At 33.0% G+C, this 21,785-nt stretch overlaps 1 protein-coding gene across 2 annotated transcripts; it reads left to right on the top strand.

Annotated features, from left to right (window-relative positions):
- Positions 1-5,090: 5,090 nt before the first annotated feature.
- Positions 5,091-7,743, top strand: LOC131013320 (cytochrome c oxidase copper chaperone 1-like). 2 transcript variants are annotated; one of them, XM_057941393.1, is made up of 2 exons: positions 5,091-5,329; positions 7,339-7,743. In XM_057941393.1, exon 2 carries the CDS (start codon positions 7,339-7,341, stop codon positions 7,564-7,566), a length of 228 nt encoding a protein of 75 aa, XP_057797376.1. In that variant the 5' UTR covers positions 5,091-5,329; the 3' UTR covers positions 7,567-7,743. The 2 variants fall into 2 exon arrangements, with proteins under 2 accessions (XP_057797376.1, XP_057797377.1); XM_057941394.1 differs by lacking the exon at positions 5,091-5,329 and adding an exon at positions 5,347-5,766.
- The last annotated feature ends 14,042 nt before the right edge of the window (positions 7,744-21,785 follow it).

Below are 21,785 nucleotides of genomic sequence, written 5' to 3'. Positions count from 1 at the left end.
TATAGAATTTCGATGGGGTGGAGCTTTTAAATCGGTTAACCCATTTACCGAATAATCGGGTCGGTCAATCGATTAACCGACCACCAAAGTGTTGGTCGGTTATGGGTATGGATTTCGGTTGTGGGTCATAAAAAATTCGGTATCGGGCCTTGCAAAAGAAACACTGAAAAAGAAAAGGCGAGTTTCCTACACGATTTTGAATCAAGAACCTAGTGTTAAGTGTTGCGTGCGCATAAATTAATAACCCCTTTCATAAACCCTTCCCTAACTCACAACTTTTCACTCTCCCCCTTTTCTCCTCGATTTTGGAAGAGATCAAAGGTAATTTTCTTTCCCATGTTTTTTTCTACACCTTCTTTTGGGAATTTCTGATGGTTTTATATTGTGTATTGCTTTTATGTTTTGTCTTATGTGTAGAAAAAACTTCTAGTATAGCTCTCTTTGAATTCTATTAGAAATATTATTCTTTTTTTTCGCGAAATAAATTTAACTTGTTATCTAGTTGGATTTGGTTTTGGGCGGGGAGAATTGAGCTCATAGGTTTTCTTCACCAGATTAGAATTTGAAAATGGAAAAATTCGTTATTGTAATCTAAAGTAGATAATAGCTTAGTAAAACGGTGGAGAGTATGCAAAAATTGGATCTTTTGTTGAGTTAAAGCTGATGAAGGATCGCTCATCATAATGAATTGTCGAAAAATATTCCGAATTAATGTGAAATCAAGAATTTGAATTGGGCCTTACATATGCAGAGTTTATATCAATTGTTATGGTGATTGTTCTAGTACAGAGGTTTGTGTAACAATGTCGGAATTAAGTTGTGTTTGAGCTGATCAATCATTCAGCAGTTTGTTGAGAATCTTTATGGGCTAAGAATTACCTCCTCATCATCGTGTATCCACTGCTGTAGGCTTAGATTCCCTTCTTTAATGGGGATCTTGAAGGGTCAATGGTTAGATAGGAGATGGGACTGAAGGGAATATTGTTGGCAATTAAATATATTTTTAATTCTGTGTGCAATCATCCGTAGAATGCAATGAAACCATGTCCATTTCTTGCTGTTTACATTTGGTTCATGTTAGATCTGGAATGCCTTGTTAGGCTACTCTCAAATCCCGTAATGCTTATTCTGATCCTGCCTTCAACTCATCATGTGTCATGGTTGTGCTTATGCACTCGGATTAAGGAAAATCCGGTGGGTTTGTGCAAACACCAACAAAACATGCTATAATTCTCAGACACAAGAGATAACGATGATCATAAAGGAAGAGTAGCACTAGATTCAAACAAAACACGTGCCATCAGTTGAGTCAAGACCAGGTTGTGGGCATGAGGATGTTCCTCCCATTTCACTATTTCTCTCAAGTGTTTAGGCTGGTGTTATCGCTCTGGACATCTTGCTGGGCTTTGACCATAGGCTTGCCTATCTTCTATTGTCTCCCCCTTTAGTCAAAGTTTTAGGTGCATCTCATTAGGTCTTTTATGGGTTGTAACGTGGCTTAAGGCATAAGGTGAGAATTTTTTGGTACGAGGCTAAGGTCATTCTGAACTTCATTTTGGACAACAGATTTCCCAGATTTTTAAGATCCTTGCCTATTGTTACGGGCCCAAGAACATACTCCCCAAGACTTTAACTTTTCTTTTCTTTTCTTTTCTCCCTTTTTTTTTCTTTTATTTCTTTTTCATTTTCTGGACTTTTTCTCTATTTTGGGATTAGATGTCTCATTTCGCAATTTTTGTACTAGTCCTGCCCATGGGATCCACTACACCATCTCCCTTTCCTTAGCCCTTAAGTTCAGTTTGACCGGGATGGCTCAAATCTAGGCAAATTTATAAGTGAATTCAAATGAATTATTAAGCTCAAAAGGGTTCACAAGTGATAGATGTAGGGTTGGTCGGTTTGGCTTTGTGCGCTAAAGAAAGAACTGCCTAAATCATTTAACACACCTAAACTATGTACACAGGGTTCGACTGAAAATCAAGGCAAGTTCTAGCATTACCCTAGTCAAGATGTCAAAAATCACACAAGAGAAGAAAAACTGCTTATGGGCATAAGGCAGCGCAGTTTAGCTCAAATCCTCACAGGGAGATATGCCCACTCCTCTCCATCGTCCTCAACCACACACGGCACGACAGTTTCCACTTACATAATCAAAACTCAACAACCATCATATCAGAGCAACTTCGAAATACAGCATGCTGTCACAAGACTTTATAACAACTACTCCCTCTGTCCGCTAAGATTATGTCACAATTACTATATCGAGCGTCCGCCAAGATTATGTCACTTTCCTTTTAAGGCAATGGTCACACCATCCTCTTTAATATTTTATCCTTACTAACACTCTTTATTTACAAAAAAAAAAACACTCAAAATTCAATCTCAACCACACATCTCATAAAGTGATGGGACCCTTTCTCCACTACATAAAAATCATCACCAATTTTATTAAATCTTGTGCCCAATCAATTTGACATAATCTTGGCGGACGGAGGGCGTAAAAGAAATGCGTCTTCCCCCCCCCCACTCACACACTTTGCCTCAAGGCAAAGGGTGTGAGAACGGGGATTACCCCACACAACAACAAAAGACACCTTGCCCCCCCCCCACACACACACTTTACTTTTAGCAAAGTTGGTGTGTGGATGGGGTCAAGGAAAACAAACAGACTAAAAAAAAAAACGAAAGAAAACGCAACTGCCCAATGCTTTGGGTGCCTGCACCCAGTGTTTTGCCTTGTGGGCATAACACCGGTGCAGGCAAAAGGTTACCCTTTCCCTAGCTCTTGGCCAAACAGACTCGACATAACAAAACAAATGACACAAAAAATAAAAACAAAACTAAAATCCTAGGGAGGGTGAGAATTCATGGGGCAGGTGCAGGTGGGTACCTGAAACCCCGATGCTTAAAGAAGGCCAGAAGGGCCTTTTGGGTTGCTGCCAGCGCTACTTGGGTCTCCACGATCTTGGACTCAATCCTGTCCAACTGGTTCTCCTCTTCCTCTGATTCCGATTCCTCTATCTTCTCCTTTCCTTTGCCCACAGCAGGGCTTTGGCCTTCGGCCGTCGAAACTTCCATCTCCTCTGGATTGGTGAATTTGGGCACACTATTCTCCATTCTCACATCCCTCATTCGAATCAAAGCCTCCACATTGAACTTTTCTGCCTCGATCTTGGTGTTTCCTTCTTCAATCTCGATCTCGTTCAGTTGAGCAAATGCAGTGGTGAACTGGATGCACGAGAGCCTTTGATTGGGTTTGTTGATGATGGATTCTATGTGCTCGATCAGGAAGGCCCCGAAGTTGAGTTTCACATTGTTGTTCATTGCCCAAAGAATATAGAGATCCTTTTTGGACATAGCATTTCCACTGCCCAGCTTCCCGAAGAGAGAGTAGGAGAGGATACGGTGGCACATCCTTAAGGCAGAATCACGGATTCTATGCCCCTTGACCTTTTGTGTCTTGAACAGCCCTCCATCTCCAATGTCTGCCCACATAACATCCCATTCCTGCGCGTCGAAGGTTGGGACTCCTCTTTTTGCTTCCTTATACTCCTTTTTCCGCAGATCCTTCAGCTTCACCATTCCCAGATTCAGGTTTAGCTCGTTCACAGACATGTCTCTGGTTTCCCCCATCATGGAGAAGCTCATGCCCAGAGGGCCACATTTGAGGTTGATGTCCACCTGGACCGAATCGAAAATCTCCCTTATTACTTCCTCGTAAGCGTGGCTAGGCCATTCCAGAAATGGTTCTCATCCTATGTTGACGAAATACTCCTTAATCTTCCCCACCACGCCCAATTGCTCTATCGAGTCCATATCCTAATGTTCGTCGATATGTTCGTATAAAAACAAATGAACATACAAATAAACATACTTATGTTCGTAAGTTCATAATAATGTTCGTTGGCTCCCGGAATTGGAAAATGAGGAATTTACGGGATTTCCTAAACTTGAAGAATTCAGATGAATCTGATTCATTGATTTTGGTGAGATCAATGGCTCTGATTTGGTCTTCATTCTCTATATAAGGGAGTGGTTTCCATTGAACTCTTCCCTATATATATATATGGCTAGCTCGGGTCGGGTGGGTCAGAAAAACGAGTTAGAAAAGCTGATCTATCCAATATGATGCTAATGCCTCAAAGCAAAACACACCCTAATAGATTACATCAAATATTTAAAACCGCTTAAGCCGTCGTCCCTGACCGGAAGTGGGAACAAACATACAGCCACTTCAGTTGCAGTCGGGTCGCCGGCCTTCGCCTCAACCGACATCCGTCATCTCTGCTTCAGCCTTGAGGTAGGTAACACCTCAACTTAAATTTAAGAATGTAAGTCTCCAATTTAAATTTGTTGTGTTCGAGTGATTTGCTGATAGGTATAAAATTTGATGGGGTGGAGCTTTTAAATCGGTTAACCCATTTACCGAATAATCGGGTCGGTCAATCGATTAACCGACCACCAAACTATTGGTCGGTTATAGGTATGGATTTCGGCTCTGGGTCATAAAAATTTCGGTATCGAGTCTTCTAAAAGAAAATTTGAAAAAAAAAAGGCGAGTTTCCTCCACGATTTTGAATCAAGAATCACTGAGTTAAGTAGGGTTATCTAATTGGTTATCGGGTTTTGGTTAATCCATTAACCGAACCGAAATTTCTAGGTTTGGGTATCCAATAACCGAAATTTTTGGGTAATGAATTGGTTTCGGTTATCATTTTAAAAAAAATTCGGGTATTGGTTAACCCGATAACTGTTTCGGATTAACCGAATAACTGAAAATTATTTAATTAATTATTTAATATATATATTACTCCCTCCGTCCACTAATTCAAGGCCTTCTTTCCTTTTTGGGACGTCCACCAACTCAAGGCCTATCCATTTTTAGTAAGTTTTTATTTATATTTAATTGGTGGGTCCCAAATCAATACACTTTTTCTCCACTCAACTAATCAACAATACATTAATTGTGGGTTCCTTTCTCCACTCAACTAATAAAAATACACTTTTTCTTAAAATCCGTGTTTTGCTATTTAGGTCATGAATTAGTGGACGGATGGAATATATAGTAGTATATTTTAATTATTAATCGGTAATTTAAAATTAGGAGGAAGTAGGAACCCTATTACTGTGAGTCTGTGGCATCCGCCTCTCCCCGTCAGTTCACAGATCCATTCCCTCTTCCCAAATCCCGGTCTCCCCTCTCCGACCGTCCGACGCCGTCCGCCGTCGCTCTCCTGCACGTCCTGTACATCTTGCGGGACCGCGACGTCCCTGACTCCCTGCCCCCCGAATTCTGAAAATACTCCAGTCCAGGCCGCTCCGCCGCCCGGTAAGTCCTATTCCTGAATCAACGCCCAAAAAAAGATGCCTAATACAAACCTCAGCTTTTGATGAAACGAAACTGCATCCTTAAATTTCTGAGGCAATGCGACTTTGCACCAATTTGTAGCTTTCGTATGCATTGTGTGCTGTGCTGATGCCTTTCACCCTCAATTCTGTGACTGCATAGAGATTATTGTTTAGGCCACATGTACTTGTTTTTGAAATATATTCTTGGTTAACGTCTTGCCAAAAAGTAAGCTCAAGAGTCTAAGTGTGAATTTTATTTTTTTAAATGGGTTTTCGGATATCCAAATAACGGAAATCGGTCGAAGCGGATGTTAAGTGTTGCGTGCGCATAAATTAATAACCCCTTTCATAAACCCTTCCCTAACTCACAACTTTTCACTCTCCCCCTTTTCTCCTCGATTTTGGAAGAGATCAAAGGTAATTTTCTCTCCCATTTTTTTTTCTTACACCTTCTTTTGGGAATTTCTGATGGTTTTATATTGTGTATTGCTTTTATGTTCTGTCTTATGTGTAGAAAAAACTTCTAGTATAGCTCTCTTTGAATTCTATTAGAAATATTATTCTTTTTTTTTTGCGAAATATATTTAACTTGTTATCTAGTTGGATTTGGTTTCGGGCGGGGAGAATTGAGCTCATAGGTTTTCTTCACCAGATTATAATTTGAAAATGGAAAAATTCGTTATTGTAACTAAAAGTAGATAATAGCTTAGTAAAACGGTGGAGAGTAAGCAAAAATTGGATCTTTTGTTGAGTTAAAGCTGATGAAGGATCGCTCATCATAATGAATTGTCAAAAAATATTTCGAATAAATATGAAATCAAGAATTTGAATTGGGCCTTACGTATGCAGAGTTTATATCAATAGTTATGGTGATTGTTCTAGTACAGAGGTTTGTGCAACAATGTCGGAATTAAGTGGTGTTTGAGCTGATCAATCATTCAGCAGTTTGATGAGAATCTTTATGGGCTAAGAATTACCTCCTCATCATCGTGTATCCACTCCTGTAGGCTTAGATTCCCTTCTTTAATGGGGATCTTGAAGGGCCAATGGTTAGATGGGAGATGGGACTGAAGGGAATATTGTTGGCAATTAAATATATTTTTAATTCTGTGTGCAATCATCCGTAGAATGCAATGAAGCCATGTCCATTTCTTGCTGTTTACATTTGGTTCATGTTAGATCTGGAATGCCTTGTAAGGCTACTCTCAAATCCCGTAATGCTTATTCTGATCCCGCCTTCAACTCATCATATGGCATGGCTGTGCTTATGCACTTGCATTAAGGAAAATCCGGTGGGCTTGATAAACTTTCGATGCCTGCCTAATGCGCTTCTGGATGGAAGCAGCCTATCCAATCCCATTAAATAAAGGATATATAACCCTTAAGGAAAGCAACTTGACTGGTTGGAGAGGAGTACTATATTGAATTTTATCTTGGTGCCTATTTCACCATATCCCATGCTACTAGAAAAAAAAGGTTCTGAGCCTCATCCAACCTAACTGCAAATTCTCTCGACCTTTACATCTCTATCCCACCGCTTTATCCTGTCCCCCTTTCTGGCTTTCTAAAGAAAGGGAGATTCGATAATTGGAGCATTGGATTGTATCTAGCTTACTCGAACTGTAAGGAATTTCTTTTTCATGAAGTTCCACCTAGGTCCTTGCTCTATTCTATGTTTAGGAACATGATAATTGCTTGATGAATTAGTTATAAGTTCTTTTACTTAGTTTTCTGGAGCCTGGTTCCACCTACCGAACCAAACCTAAGCTACTCGTCTCTGCTACATTCTCTTGATTTGTTCTTAATGATTCATATAAAATACCTTTAACTTGATGGGATTGACCAACATGGTTCAGTTAGTAAAATATGGTAATATAAAATTGTACTCCATTTCTGCTACCTTTGTATCTTTTTAATTGTTTCTCTCATTGGATAGTGTCTCAAGAATGGCACATTTAGGTTATTTTCTATGCTTTTTACTTGCTGTAGATGGGTGTCGGATCTTCAAGTCAGAACTCTTCCGCTATGGTGGCCATTAAATCACAGGAAGACCAAGGTTCTGCACCCGATTTAAAGCCAAAGAAGAAGATCTGTTGTGCTTGCCCCGAGACTAAGAAGCTGAGGGATGAATGCATTGTGGAGCATGGTGAATCTGCTTGTGAAAAATGGATCGAGGCTCACCGCAAATGCCTTCGTGCAGAAGGCTTTAATGTTTGAAATCTGAATGAACTTGGATAGTTGGAAACATTATGATACATTTTTTGATTTCACAGGTTACAGAAAATAGAGTTATTGAAACTAACTTTATTTGAGAATAAGGAAAACCACAAATGGTGTTAAACTGTTCTATTTTCTCTGTATTGAGAAATTTATGAAGTGATAATGTTCATATCATCTCTGGTGCACTTGAAAAATCCTGTCTTCATTATGATACTTTAGCCTTTATGCAATTACTGCTATTTCAGTGCTATGTCTGATTAGCGGCAGAATCAAATTAATCGTTCCTGGACGATACTTCACAGTTGATGCGGGAATTTGGCAGGTAATTTTCGGTTCTCATTCAATGTTTATGTAGTTATGATATTTCAGAGTTGTTTCCGTCTTAGAAAAATAAGATGATGATATTTGGATATCCAAAGTCGAGATAAAGTTGATATACAGTAGTAGTCTATGCATTGGATGTGAGAGAGAGTAGTGTTAAATTGTTAATTCATTGAATAAGGCGAAGGTGTAAGGATACAAAGGGACACTAGCAGACAGAAACTTATTCAGTGCTATAGAGGATTACATTATGATAAGAAATCTAGTGTCCCCATTTGGTGATGGCCTCAGTGGCTGCAGGTGCAGTCGGTGCAGCTGCAGCTGCTGCCGCACTTGCACTTGCCGTCGTTCTCCGCAGCAGCCGGAGCATCCATCACCATGGTGTAGCTGCAAAACAACAAAATATTCCAACTCAATATCACCTATGATAGGTTTTGTTTATGTAATTGCTTGTCTTGATCAACTGTATATACCTCTTCTCGGTCTCAATGATGTCGGCTGTGTACCCATTCTTCCTGCAATATACATAACATGAGCACTCGGTAAACATTTTCATGTTATATTCTTATTGTGAAGCTGCATGCTCTAATCTTTATACATAAAACATCAAGTATTGATGTTGAAGAAAAAGAAAAGGATTATTACCCGCACTGGGATTTGTCAGCGCAGTCGCAGCTTCCGCACTTGTCAGACATGATGATGCTGAGGTTGAAGACGAAGTTAAGATATATGTGTGTATGGATTAAGTTTTGATTGCTATATTTTCATTCTCTGCGGAGGAGCTGCCTATTTATAGGTGGTGGTGGTGGAGCGACTGCGGACCACGCGCATGAAAAAGGTCACAGATTCTCCTTTATCGTCTCGTCTTTCCCATTTCTGAGCTTTCTCATTTTCGGAAATTTCAACATCTTACTTCACTTCATATTCTGCGTACTCAACTTTTGTTTCTTTGTGTTCTATTCTTTTAGGATAAACATATATCTTTGTATTCCTAACAATATAAAATATATCTAATTTGTCATTTTCGTCCGTCCTCATAAAATATATTTAATCTATTTTTAGTAAGTTTTTCATAAAATTGGACCTTTGCTCCACTCACAATACATTCAACTATTTTATTAAAACTCGTGTTATTTACAAATGATTATTTTTTATAAGGACGGAGGGAGTACTAATCTTTGTAACAACGAACTATCTAGATTATCTATAAGAAAACCAAAATTAATACTCCATCTAACAATATTTTAGGAGCATGAAGGTTGATCAGGTGTGCTGGAGGATGATGCAGAGTTACCAAAAAAAGAAAAGGAACAAAGACAATGAGTGCATCTATTTCCCCCTAGAAGAATTATATATGCATACAATATCATTGAAGAAAATGTTTAAATCTTTTGTAGTAATTTGATAAAATCTAAATAGCGTGATAGTATTAGAAACAATTTCAAACATTTTGATATTTTCTTGTATCTATTCTCTAATGTTTTTCTTAGGGGTGTAATCGAATCGAGCTGAACCGAATAGTAGTGTGCTCAAGTTTAGTTTGTTTAATATCGAATCAAATCCCGAACTTTGTTTACCGAATACTTTGAGGCTCAAAAGCATATACGAACTTTCTAAATTTATATTTATATTTAAAATATTGATTATTTTCTTTTAAAAATAAATTATTTCATTCAAAATAATAAATATGTTAATTATTTTCTTATAACAAACAGAGATAATTAGAGATTTAGTATAATTATTATTAATTTTAATGGATAAATATAAGTTGTATTTACTAATAATTTATATTTTTCAAGCTAATTCACTTAACGAATTTGTTCACGAGCTAACGAGTTGAATACTACTAAGCTCAAGTTTGATTCGTTTATTTATCAAACTTTTTTAAACGAATTTGAACGAGCCTTTTTCGAGTCGAGCTCCGAATAATTAGCGAGCGCTTGATTTATTTATTAGCCCTAGTTCTTCTTTCTACTTATTCTTTTCGTTTCCCCTTTTTCCTGTTTTGAAGCATATAATTTTGTGGGTACTTTTCCAAAATATACAAACTCATAAAGTAATTTAAGATCCATCCGTCTCTCTTTAAATATTCGGTTGAGTGAGGAAACAAGGACAATGGTGTTATGGTGATATCACTAATATGCTACCCAACTTTTAAGAGGAACAAATTCTTCATGATTTTAAGCCAATCATGTCTTTGTCTCTACTTTTTTAAATTGCTCAATGGTCGTCGAATTCTTTATTTTGTTATTTCTTTTTCCCATTATCTATTTTATATTAAAATCGGAATATGTTATATTTTCTTTTTCTTTTTTATAATTTTATTCTTTTCTAAGCTCATGTAATTCTGTTAATGAAGATATACTCAATATGTATCTTAAATTAAAAATACGACAAGAACTTTAATTTGATATATTATATATAAGGCTTAAAATGAAAAAGTTATGATTATTTAAAATTATAAAGAAAATTCATATATATATATATATATATATATAGTTAAAATGAGATTATATTTGAAAATTAGATTATTCGCTCATCAACCTATTTTAATTGAATATTTAAAAATAAATTAAAAAAATCACAATTATAGAATTTGATATTATGAAAAGCAAAAAAAAAAGATTTAAAAAAATACTAATAAAAAAGAATTAAAAATAGATTTATGCAAAAAAGATGAGAGAGGAGAGATAAATTTATAAAATTTTAATATTCTAACAAATTTACTTTTTACATTTTAAATTAAATATTTACACAAAATATATCAAATTAAATCTCTTATCATGATTTTTAATTTGATATGAATATTAAATATTTTATAATTAATCAAATTTCACAATTTTGGAAATAAATAAAACAACAAATAAGAAGTTAAGGAAAAGGAAAAATAGTTTACACATAAACATTTAATTTAGTATAACTACAAAATTGTCATTCAGTTTTGAAATTGATTTGAAATTAATTTCAAATTGAAAGTTGCCTTTTAAATATAGTATAGATGTACAAATGTCATATCCTATTTATGTATTGATAATTTTAAATAAATAATTTATAATTAATGTTACAATGACATAGCTCATGATAACAAATTAATTTTAATAGTTTAATTGAATGCTATAACTTGGGGTTATTGTCAGAAAATACCAAAAGTTTGATAATTTTCTGGTTTAATAATGTCTTTTATTTTTTTCCATAAAATACAGGATTTTATGATTTATTTTAAATCGCCCCACGTCAAAAGATCTCACCTAAATCCAATATGATGTCACAGTGAGAAATAACAAGTCGTAAATTGCTTTATTATACCCTATAATTGGTCTACGGATTTACTTAAACCCCCTAATCAGTAGATTATTCTTATTGGATTTGAGCGAAATCATCCACAGTGGAACGATTTAGAATCAATCTTAAATTTATGTATTTTTTACAAAAAGAAAACGTCATGATATAAATCAAAAAATTTGCAAACTTTGAGTATTTTCCGGCAATAACCCCTTATAACTTCTATAGTGACATGTAATAAATTTAAGAAGATTTACTTATACACAATTAATAATTTATTATATATAAATGATATATTTCATACGATAAATGTGTATATGTATTTATTGATTTTAATTTATAATGGATAAGATATTATAATCGATGAATGTTCATTAACTTAATCTAATATATATCTATAATATAGAAGGGGCAAAAACATCCGAATAATATATTTGGATATTTTGATGGATATTTTAACTAGTTAATAATGATCGTTGATAAAAATATTTTGTTAGTTGAAATATTGGTCATTGATTTGACTTGCATACAACTATAAAAAGTCATTTTTATTTGAATCCTTGTAATATTAGTGAGATTTATTTTGTATAAGTTTAAAAAGTTATAAATTTTATCTTTTAAGTTATGAAAATATTACTAATTTCATTACAATTGTATAATATATATAAAAAAAAAAAACATCCAACTTCAAAAAATATAAATTACAATTCTCACATTTCTACAAAATCTCTATGCACAATGAAGTAAAAACTACAATTCTCACATTTCTACAAAATGACCGTTTCCCTTACAATTCATACGTTTTTCTTATTAAGAATTATATTCTATCCACGAATCTGAAGTTCTTTTGTTACGAATTATGTTCTGATTAGGCAAATTTCAAGTCACAAGATCTAATGGACAAAATTTATTTTTATTTTATTCACTTAAAAGTGTTCTTATTATATATATATATATATATATATATATATATATATATAAAGAGAAGTGAATGTAAATAAATTCATTTAGAAGTATAACATGGGAAATTATGGGAAAATGTATAATTAAAAATTGAATTAATACTAAACCGCTACCTAACAATAAATCCATGTACTCCTACAAAACGGTAGCCTCCAAACAAACCAACAAATCAATACTTAAAATATTTTTAATTGGTGGTTCTAGAAAAATATTTTTAATTACTTATTCGATAAAAAGAAACATATACTAGTTCTTTAAAAAAGAAAAAAAAGAACTACACTCAATATTTCATCGAAACTGAGTTGTGGTTCTAAGAAATTATATATGTAATATAACTATTACCTGTAAAATATTTAAGAAATTAAAAATTACTAATGCAATAAATTATAGTGCTATGATTAAGTTATAATTAATTTATTGGGATTATAATTGATACACAATCTTAATGGTTGATTAATCTTAAATTTCAAATATTTTACATATGTTGATTAAATATTCAAGAAAGAATAAATAAATAAATATTTTAAAGTCTATTTTAATCATAAATCTTATTAATATAAATACTTTAATAATTTTTTAAATATGTATTGAACAATTTATTTACTACATTTTATCCGTATGACTAACAAATATAAAATATTTAAAAGATAAAAAATTAAGGGTTAATTGCATATAAATTACTGAACTTTCAACAAATTATCATTTTGCACATGAACTTTAAAATCTTTATTAAAATTATTCAACTATTAATTTCTTCTCATTTTGCATATTTGTCGATAGACGGCTGGATACGCCAGCTCTGCTTATTTCCCTTATTAAAATATAACTTCGCTGGATATGTCAGTCATAGATTTAATATTCTAATAGCATTAAGAGGAAGGAACCCAGTTTAGACCAATTATCCTAGATACGCTAGTAATAAGTAATCCACCAATTTATTCCTACTACGAACATGGTAGCTTTATCACTAACCAGCCCTATTCCAACAATTACGGATTGGAGGTGCTAATTGACTGTAATCCAATTAAATCTAAGTTGATAAGGCTTAAATAAAATCGGAATTATCTTTAAACACAAGAAATTAATCGGAATCAATATGAACCAATTTTAAAACCAATTAAGTCTCACATATTGATAAATTAGTGTTTCATTATTCTCACCGAATTAAAAGTTTAGCTACTCATGATTAAACTAAGAACAATAAAATAAATTAAAGCAAACATGAAACAATAAAATAAATTGCAAGAAAAATAAAAGTCACCATTTTAGAAAATAAAAGTAAAATCGGTTGTCCCAACTCCAATTCCTCGATCCAGCCGCTAATCTCCCAACTCCAAAAGCAAGAAAAGTAGTAATTGAATTCTCTAAACTAATAGGATTGTAAAAACAAAAGTCAATTGATTAAACTTGATCTCTAAAACTTGCGGCTCTACTCAAAAAAACTAAACTAATCACCTATATATGTATGTAAAGTTTTGCGACTACCCTAATCCAAAACAAACTAGGGGAATTAAACCCTTAAGTGGTCGATCACCCCCATAAAATGGGCTTCTCGGCCCTTACAAAAATAAAGTCCCAAAAAATAATTAAAAACAAGAGTTTTAAGCTTAATTAAATTTAGAATAATTAACTCCAAGCCCAATCTCTAATTCATTCTTCAAAAGCACACGAACTTTATCAAATTCACACCATTCTTGAGCTTTCTTCATCAATGAGTCTCCAACTCCGATTCATGCAATTCCTGCGCCAAAACACCACAAACTTGGTAATATCAAATAAAATCACACGATAAATAACTCAAATCTAGACAACTAAATCACACACATCAACGTATTTGAACAATCTCCTATTTTTAATGATATCATGGAAGGTCGAGCATCGAAGGTTAGTTATACATCGTTAATGACCATTAATATAATATGAAATATTATCTTACTGATGGCATATATCCTTGATGGACGGCATTTGTCAAACCTATTAATTATCCACAAATTGTGAAGCACTATATAATATGAAATATTATCTTACTGATGACATATATCCTTGATGGGCGGCATTTGTCAAACCTATTAATTATCCACAAATTGTGAAGCACTAATTGTTTGTTAAACATCAAGAGGGTACTCGAAAAATGTTGAACGAGCATTTAGCATTCTTCAAGCTTGTTTCACTTTTATTAAGTGACTATGTCTTATTTGAGATCGTGATATGTGGGAAAAATAATACTCCCTCCGTCCGTCAAAAGTGGACCACTTTTACTATATCCGGCGTCCGCAAAGAGTATACCACTTTCTTTTTATAGAAATGGTCCCACCATTCACTTTAATCTTTTATTCTTACAAACACTCTTTATTTACAAAAAAAACCACCTCAAATTCAATTTCAACAACACATCTCATAAAGTGGTGGGACCCTTTCTCCACTACATCAAAATTATCACCAATTTTATTAATTCTCGTGCCTAGCCAAAGTGGTCCACTTTTGGCGGACGAAGGGAGTAATTGGTTACTTAATTATGCACAATATTATAATGGAGATGAACGACACACTTACCTAAATTATCGCGATCCCACATAATTTATGGAAGCTCGACCTACACTAAATAGTAAAGAAAGTGGAGATGGGGAAGAAATTGTTGATCCAAATTTTGAATTTTCTACTGAACAAATTACAAGTCTATTTAGTTAGATGTATGACAAATAGGGCATAACTTCGCAATAGAAAAGCTCACATTGTTTTGAAAAATAACCTGATTGAGCACATGCACATTTGACAAAAAATCGACAATAGTAACTAAATAGGTAATTTTTCATTTATTTGAAGCATGTTATTCGCTAAAGTAAGTCAACTTAAATCATGTTTTGGGCATTGGATCATCGACAGCAAAGCGTAAGATCCTTTTTTTTAGTTATTGGTGTATTCTATTTCTGACCTTTTATATATTAAACATTTTTTGTGCGTGTCTATGTTGTGCAAGTTTCTCTTTTATTCTTCTTTTTATTCTTGTGTTTTCGTCGAGCACTTGGTAGGCCCCTCTTTGGCAACTGTTTGGACGTGAAGTGCCTTGTACTAACACAATAAAATGACATTTTCTTTTTATACTATTGAATATTTTTTTCTTCTTTTTATTTTAGTGATTAGTTTTTATTATTTTGATATATTATTAACTTATCGGTCAAACTTTAAAATAAACACTCTAAAATATTATGTGAGTGCGATTTATGGGTAATATAGTTAATACCAGATAGGATCCTCTGTCCCACTATTTTATGTGTATCACTCTTAATTTATCTATTTTATAATTATTTTTTATAAAAATAAAAAATATTATTATATTATGAACTCTAATTAATATTTATAACTAAAAATTGAAATTTTAAAAAATTATATACCCTAACTTTGAATTAATGAAGCCAAATAATCAATTATTAATTCAAATAAATATAAAAAAATAATTATAAACCCTAATTGAATGAGTGAACCCTTGTTAATTCTCCTTCCGTCCCATGAATCTTGACACATTTGGTTTCGGCCCGGGAATTAAGGAGTTGTAAATTAGTGTTTTAAGTATTTAGTTAATAAAGTATAAAAGTGATAAAATATGAGAGAGAATGTAATAATTATTACCTTATTTGGAAATGTGTTAAGATTCGTGGGACGGCCCAAAAAAGAATACATGTCAAGATTCGTGAGACGGATGGAGTATCTTTTTATAATATTAAAGCATAATAAATTAAAATTGAAGAAAATATAATTAAAAATTATAATAAATTAAGAGTGGTGCACGGTAGTACACACAAAATAGTGGGACAGAGGATCCCATGTCTTATCTCGCTAAGGCAAAAGTCTTATGTTCGAGTCCACTGTCGCACGGTCTTTTTAAATATTTGTTTCTCGGAAAAAGTAGCAAATAGCCCCCTATCATACAATCCCCAAACACGTTTACCTCCTTATCTTTTAATTTTGGGCTGTTAGCCCATCAACATCTCATAAAGAGTGCAAAATGCTCCCTGCTCTTAACGGACACTTAACACCATTAAGTATTTTTCATTTTTTTATTTTTTAAATGAGTCCCACTAATGTATTTCTTAAGCAAAATACACTCCTGCAAATAATTATACGCAAACCTCAACCTTAATTAATAATTAACAACTACCATTAAATATAAATTCACATATTTGGAGAATAATCGACGAGTACGCAAAGATTAAAATATGCATAAAATTGTTGCGAATAGTAAATCTGGCGCACTAGCCACAAATTCCTGTAATCTCATATCCAAAATAAAATAAAATACATATAACAAAAACTATTGAATTCTCACTTTTTCTAATCAAGGGTTTCTTGATAAAAATTAAGCCACGAAAACTTGTCTGCTTTTACAAAGCTTGAGATAACATTTTCAGGATTATATCAAACATTGAAGCACACAAAAAAGGAAGTTCTTTCTTCCTAAAATACGGATAAATGATCAAGTATTGAGCCCCCAAAAAATAAAGAAGTTCAATCTTCCTATTACATAAGCACAATATGAATTCTCATTTTCACTGACTAGCTAGGTTTTTTTTTTTTTTTTTAAACCTGCTAGGTTTTCTTATTGGATAATAGATATCATCTCACTACATGAACATAAATTTAAATTTACCTCTCTCTCTCTCTCTCTCTCTATATATATATATATATATATATATATATATATAATTAAGAAATTGGTTTTTAATTAATACAAGTTATGCTTTATTTTTATATACTCTATATTAATTGGTACAATTTTTTTTTGTTTATAATATGTATGTATATTAAATCTAATCTAACTTTAATTGTTACAAGAATGCAGTGAAAGTGTATGTGTGTGTATTCAAAAATGATTTTATTTAAAAAAAATATTACAAACATTTAAATTTAAATTCAAAAAATATTTATATGCTTAGTAAGAAATATTAGTAAGAAATTAAAAAAAAAAAAACTTAACGGTGTTAAGTGTCCGTTAAGAGCAGGGGGCATTTTGCACTCTTTATGATATGTTGAGTGGCTAACAGCCTACAATAAAAAGATAGGAAGGTAAACGTGTGTTAGAGGATTGTATGATATGAGACTATTTGCTACTTCTCCCTTATTTCTCCTATCATGTAACACGTGAACTTTAAATTAATTGAGGCAACACGTTAACTTTAAATTAATTGAGGTATTTTGGATTTGAAGTGAACAAAAAATGGCTTAATTAACTTATAGATTATGCGACGAATTTCAAACTTAGATATTTGTGATTATAAGTATCTATTGGTTGAAACGTGGTTTCATGTCCATTACAAAACTAAAGTAATTAAATTAAAGTTATAAAGCCCATCCCGATCGATTTCTTCAGTCTATTCTTTCCTGTTTTCGTTATTATTTTTCCCTTCCCCGCTTTTCCTGTTTTAAAGATGAAATGCGAAATGATTAAATTGATAATGTAACTTAATTAAGATCCATTTTTCCCTTTTAACATATTTGAGCGAATTCTTCACAATTAATTTTAAGCTGATCATGAAAATGGCTCAACTGTGGTCGTTGGAATTCTTTGTTTATTAAGAGGGTGTTTGGCTGAGTTTATAAACTCTTAAGAAACTTGAAACATCTTGTAAGCTGTTGGAGATTATAAGCTCTTTAAATAATTAAGCTTAGCCAAACACCCACTAAGTACTTTATATATATCTTTTTGCCGTATCTTGTAATGGATACCTCCCGCGCAATGCATTGCGAGGGAATCAACAAGAAATCTGTGCTATCAAGTTGATGAATTTCTTTTATGAAGAAATTAAAGGATAATTTTCTTTCTTATTGAGTGCATGTTCTCTTGATTAAGAGAGAGAGAGAGAGAGAGAGAGAGCATATATATATAATATGAATTCATTAAGAAAGGGAAAGGGAGGGTAATAGTTTAGGACATGGGAAGTAAGTTATTGAAAGATTAGATTACATGATAAGATTAAGATATGGGCAGCAGCCCCAGTCCCTTTTCTGCTATATATCCATCTCAGTGGGCGCAGGTGCAGTCGGTGCAGCTGCAGCTGCTGCCGCACTTGCATTTGCCGTCGTTCTCAGCGGCAGCCGGAGCATCCATCACCATGCTGTTGCTGTTGCTGCAAAATATATATTCCATTTAATTCAATATGTTTTTGTTTATGTGTTGATCAACTATGTATATACCTCTTGTCGGTCTCAATGATGTCGGCTGTGTAGCCGTTCTTCCTGCAACATGCATAACATAACATAAGCAATCAAACTCACAACCTATTTCAGACAGATACATAAGATTCTTTTTCTTCTAAACAAGATCAAAATGATGTTGAAGAAAAAGAAAAGGATTATTACCCGCACTGGGATTTGTCAGCGCAGTCGCAGCTTCCGCACTTGTCAGACATGATGATGATGATGCTGAGGTTGAAGACGAAACTCCAAGTTAAGATATATGTGTGTATGAATTATGTTTTGATTGCTATATTTTCATTCTCTGCGGAGGAGCTGCCTATTTATAGGTGGTGGTGGTGGAGCGACTGCGGACCACGCGCATGAAAAAGGTCACAGATTCTCCTTTATCGTCTCGTCTTTTCCGTTTTTCATTTTCGGAAATTTCAACATGATATTACTTGCCTTTACTTGTAAACGAGTTAGTATATTGTGTTTTACTTTTGTTATTGGAATATATGTACATGCGCCAGTTTCGGTGGATATGTTTCAATTCATTTTACTTATAATGTGTATAATAATTTCAATGACATCACAATTTATGGATTATTTTGTATGTAAAGGAGAGATGAGGTTCGATCCCAATTCTTCTTTCTTTACTCATGAAAAAAATAAAATTTATTTTTTGAGAGGAAAATAGAATTAGAGCATTGGCAACGCCTACACGATAGCAGCTTACTCGTGTAAATCTGCTATCGTGTAAGCGATGCGGGCCGAACTTACACGAGGGCTACACGTTCTATTGTGTAGCCCTTTAAACGGTTGAAAATAGGCGCGTGTTTTACACGCGCCTTTAAAAAAAAATCGATTTTTGAATTTGAAAATTGCTTTGACTGCCTCGGTCTCCGTGCCAAATTTGACCATTCGAATTTTTTTGTTTCTTCTCTTTATATTCTATCTTCCTTCTTCTTCCTCACTTTCACTCCACAATTCTCCTCATTCACTCCACAATTTTTTTGTAGGATTTGTTTTTATTTTATTAAATTTTATGTAATTTTTAGGATTTCAAAATTAATGCAATTTAAATTTGAAGTAAATTGTGTAATTTAAATTTATGAAATTAAACTTAAATGAAAAATGGAAAAATCAAAACTAATGCTATCATGTAACCCCAATGCAGCATCTTTACACCATGTGATCCTCCCTCATAAAGTAGGCTATCATGTAAGCTATCATGTAACCCCAATGCGGATGCTCTTATGATAGTCTCGTTTTACATATTCCGACAAAAATAACGGTAAAGATCGACGATAGTTATGTATTGAAAAACTATTTGTTAAATATAATAAAATATAAAAAAATCAAAATACATACATAACGATTCAGTATATTCTATGATAACTGACACAACTATTATGTATAAGAACTATAGATAACAGTATCCAAGCATTACAGTTGTTATGTATAATAGTTTAGATAACGATAATTTAGTGTTACGTATGAGCGCATAGTATATGATTTTTTGGGACATAGATACCGTAAAAATTTCTACTATGTATGAGCAAAATTCTGACAGTGAAATCATTATATTTTGATAAATGACATCGAAACTAGTAAGACTAATGAATATTTTAATAATATCATTAATTATAAAATATATTACTCGTGCCTATAAAATGAGCACACTCTCAAATACTTGTATGTTACCTTTGAATTGAATCTTTGAGATTTGAAGTGGACTTCTTCTATAGATTATATGAAGTACTATTTCAGTATATAAGGTTCAAGGATTTTAACTTGTTTTGTATTAGTTAGTATGAAACTTGTGAGAAAAAAATGGTTTTCCTTTTTGAATTGAGTCATTAATTATTAATGAAACTGTTGAGAAAAGAAAGTGAATTATTATTAATGGGAGAGATGAAGTATCTAACAAATCAATAGTTATTTAAGATCTATATGCCTCCTTATAATTATTCGGATAAGTGGTGATATGGTAGTGACTAGTGAGCTTCAACGAGGAACAAATTCTTCAACAATTTAAACCCATCACGTCTTTGTCCACACTTTGGAATTGCTCAGCACTGGTCGTTCGAATTCTTTTTCGTATTTTTTTAATTAACCAATCATACTATTATAATAATAATAATATCATCTAAAGTTGAAGTTTATGTTGCATTTGGTAGTTTTTTAGAGGATTATGCTATTCTAGTAAGATCATTAAAGTTACTTGATATATACTGATGAAAAAATAATACTAATAGAATATTGCGTTACAATATTCAAAAATGAGAAAGACTTTCGGATTTGACAAAAAAAAGGGGTTTTGACAAATAAAATCATGAACTATTTTGAATTTGCAATTTTAACGTGATTTTTGAAGTGTGGCGAATTAAATCACTATTTTTTCAATTTTTTGCAATTCCATCCACCTAATTTTTTTCGATCGCCAGAATATTCAATTGGAGCTTATGTGAATTAGTAAAGACGACGTCTTTCTTGTTAGGCATAAATGATATCGTTTCGTACGATTTCAATTGAAAATTTCTCCAAATTATAAAGGCATTGTATTCTATATTTTGCACCATAATTTTCAATTTCTAGCAATTTTATAGAAAATAATGTCGTAACATAAATATTACGGTTTGGACGCTTTGGGAAAAAAGAAACGAGAGTCGTTTTCAAGGAAAGATTTGGGATATTGAGAGACTTGTTTTACAGATCAAGGGTAGACTTTGGAGTTGGAATGAGGTTTATAAAGTTTTGGAGTTGAGAATCCCTTTCACCATGTGGTGCTCAAAGGGTTTCAATCTTTCATTCTTGTTTTGATTGGCATCTCTTGTGTCTTGCTTTTCATCTCAATAAAAATTTAATTTTACTGATCAAAAAAAAAAAAACATAAATATTACGTGGCAAACTAATCCACGTAAACTCCAACTCTACAATACGACGATAAAAAAAAATTGGGGGAACAAAATTGCAAAAATTGAAAAGGTGGTGATTTAATTTACCACACTTCAAAAGTCACATTAAAATTGCAAATTCGAAATAGTTCGTGATTTTATTTGCCAAGACCCTCCAAAAAAAACTAATATTATTTTAAAATAGTACTAAGGCACGCAACTACTTTTATCTTCTTTCCCTCTTTTTAAATCTGAAAAGAATGGCGAATCTGATTATTGAAATAGACAATATCAAGGTTCTATTTTTTTGTTATTTTAATGGTTGAGGTCAAAAGGTTATGAGATAAGAAGGGTCCCAAGATGCCAACTGAATTTGATTGATTGAACAAAATGATTAGAGTTTTAATTATTTTACATTAAACATTGACCCAATGAATGAAGATTAAACGACAAATACAAATGCGTAAAGCACGTAACCATCTGAACTCCACCCATTGTCAGCTTACTAAAGCATAGGCAGAAACTTGAAGCAAAAAAACATATATTTAAGAGAAGACTCAAATTTAGCAAAATTAAATCCAG

The sequence above is a fragment of the Salvia miltiorrhiza genome, chromosome 2, assembly GCF_028751815.1.
Source record: "Salvia miltiorrhiza cultivar Shanhuang (shh) chromosome 2, IMPLAD_Smil_shh, whole genome shotgun sequence".
In the NCBI taxonomy this organism is placed as follows: Eukaryota; Viridiplantae; Streptophyta; class Magnoliopsida; order Lamiales; family Lamiaceae; genus Salvia; species Salvia miltiorrhiza.
This window is presented reverse-complemented; position numbering and strand designations above follow the sequence as displayed.

Excerpts from the sequence above, each read along its gene's own strand:
- LOC131013320 (XM_057941393.1), top strand. The coding sequence starts at position 7,339 with ATGGGTGTCGGATCTTCAAGTCAGAACTCTTCCGCTATGGTGGCCATT.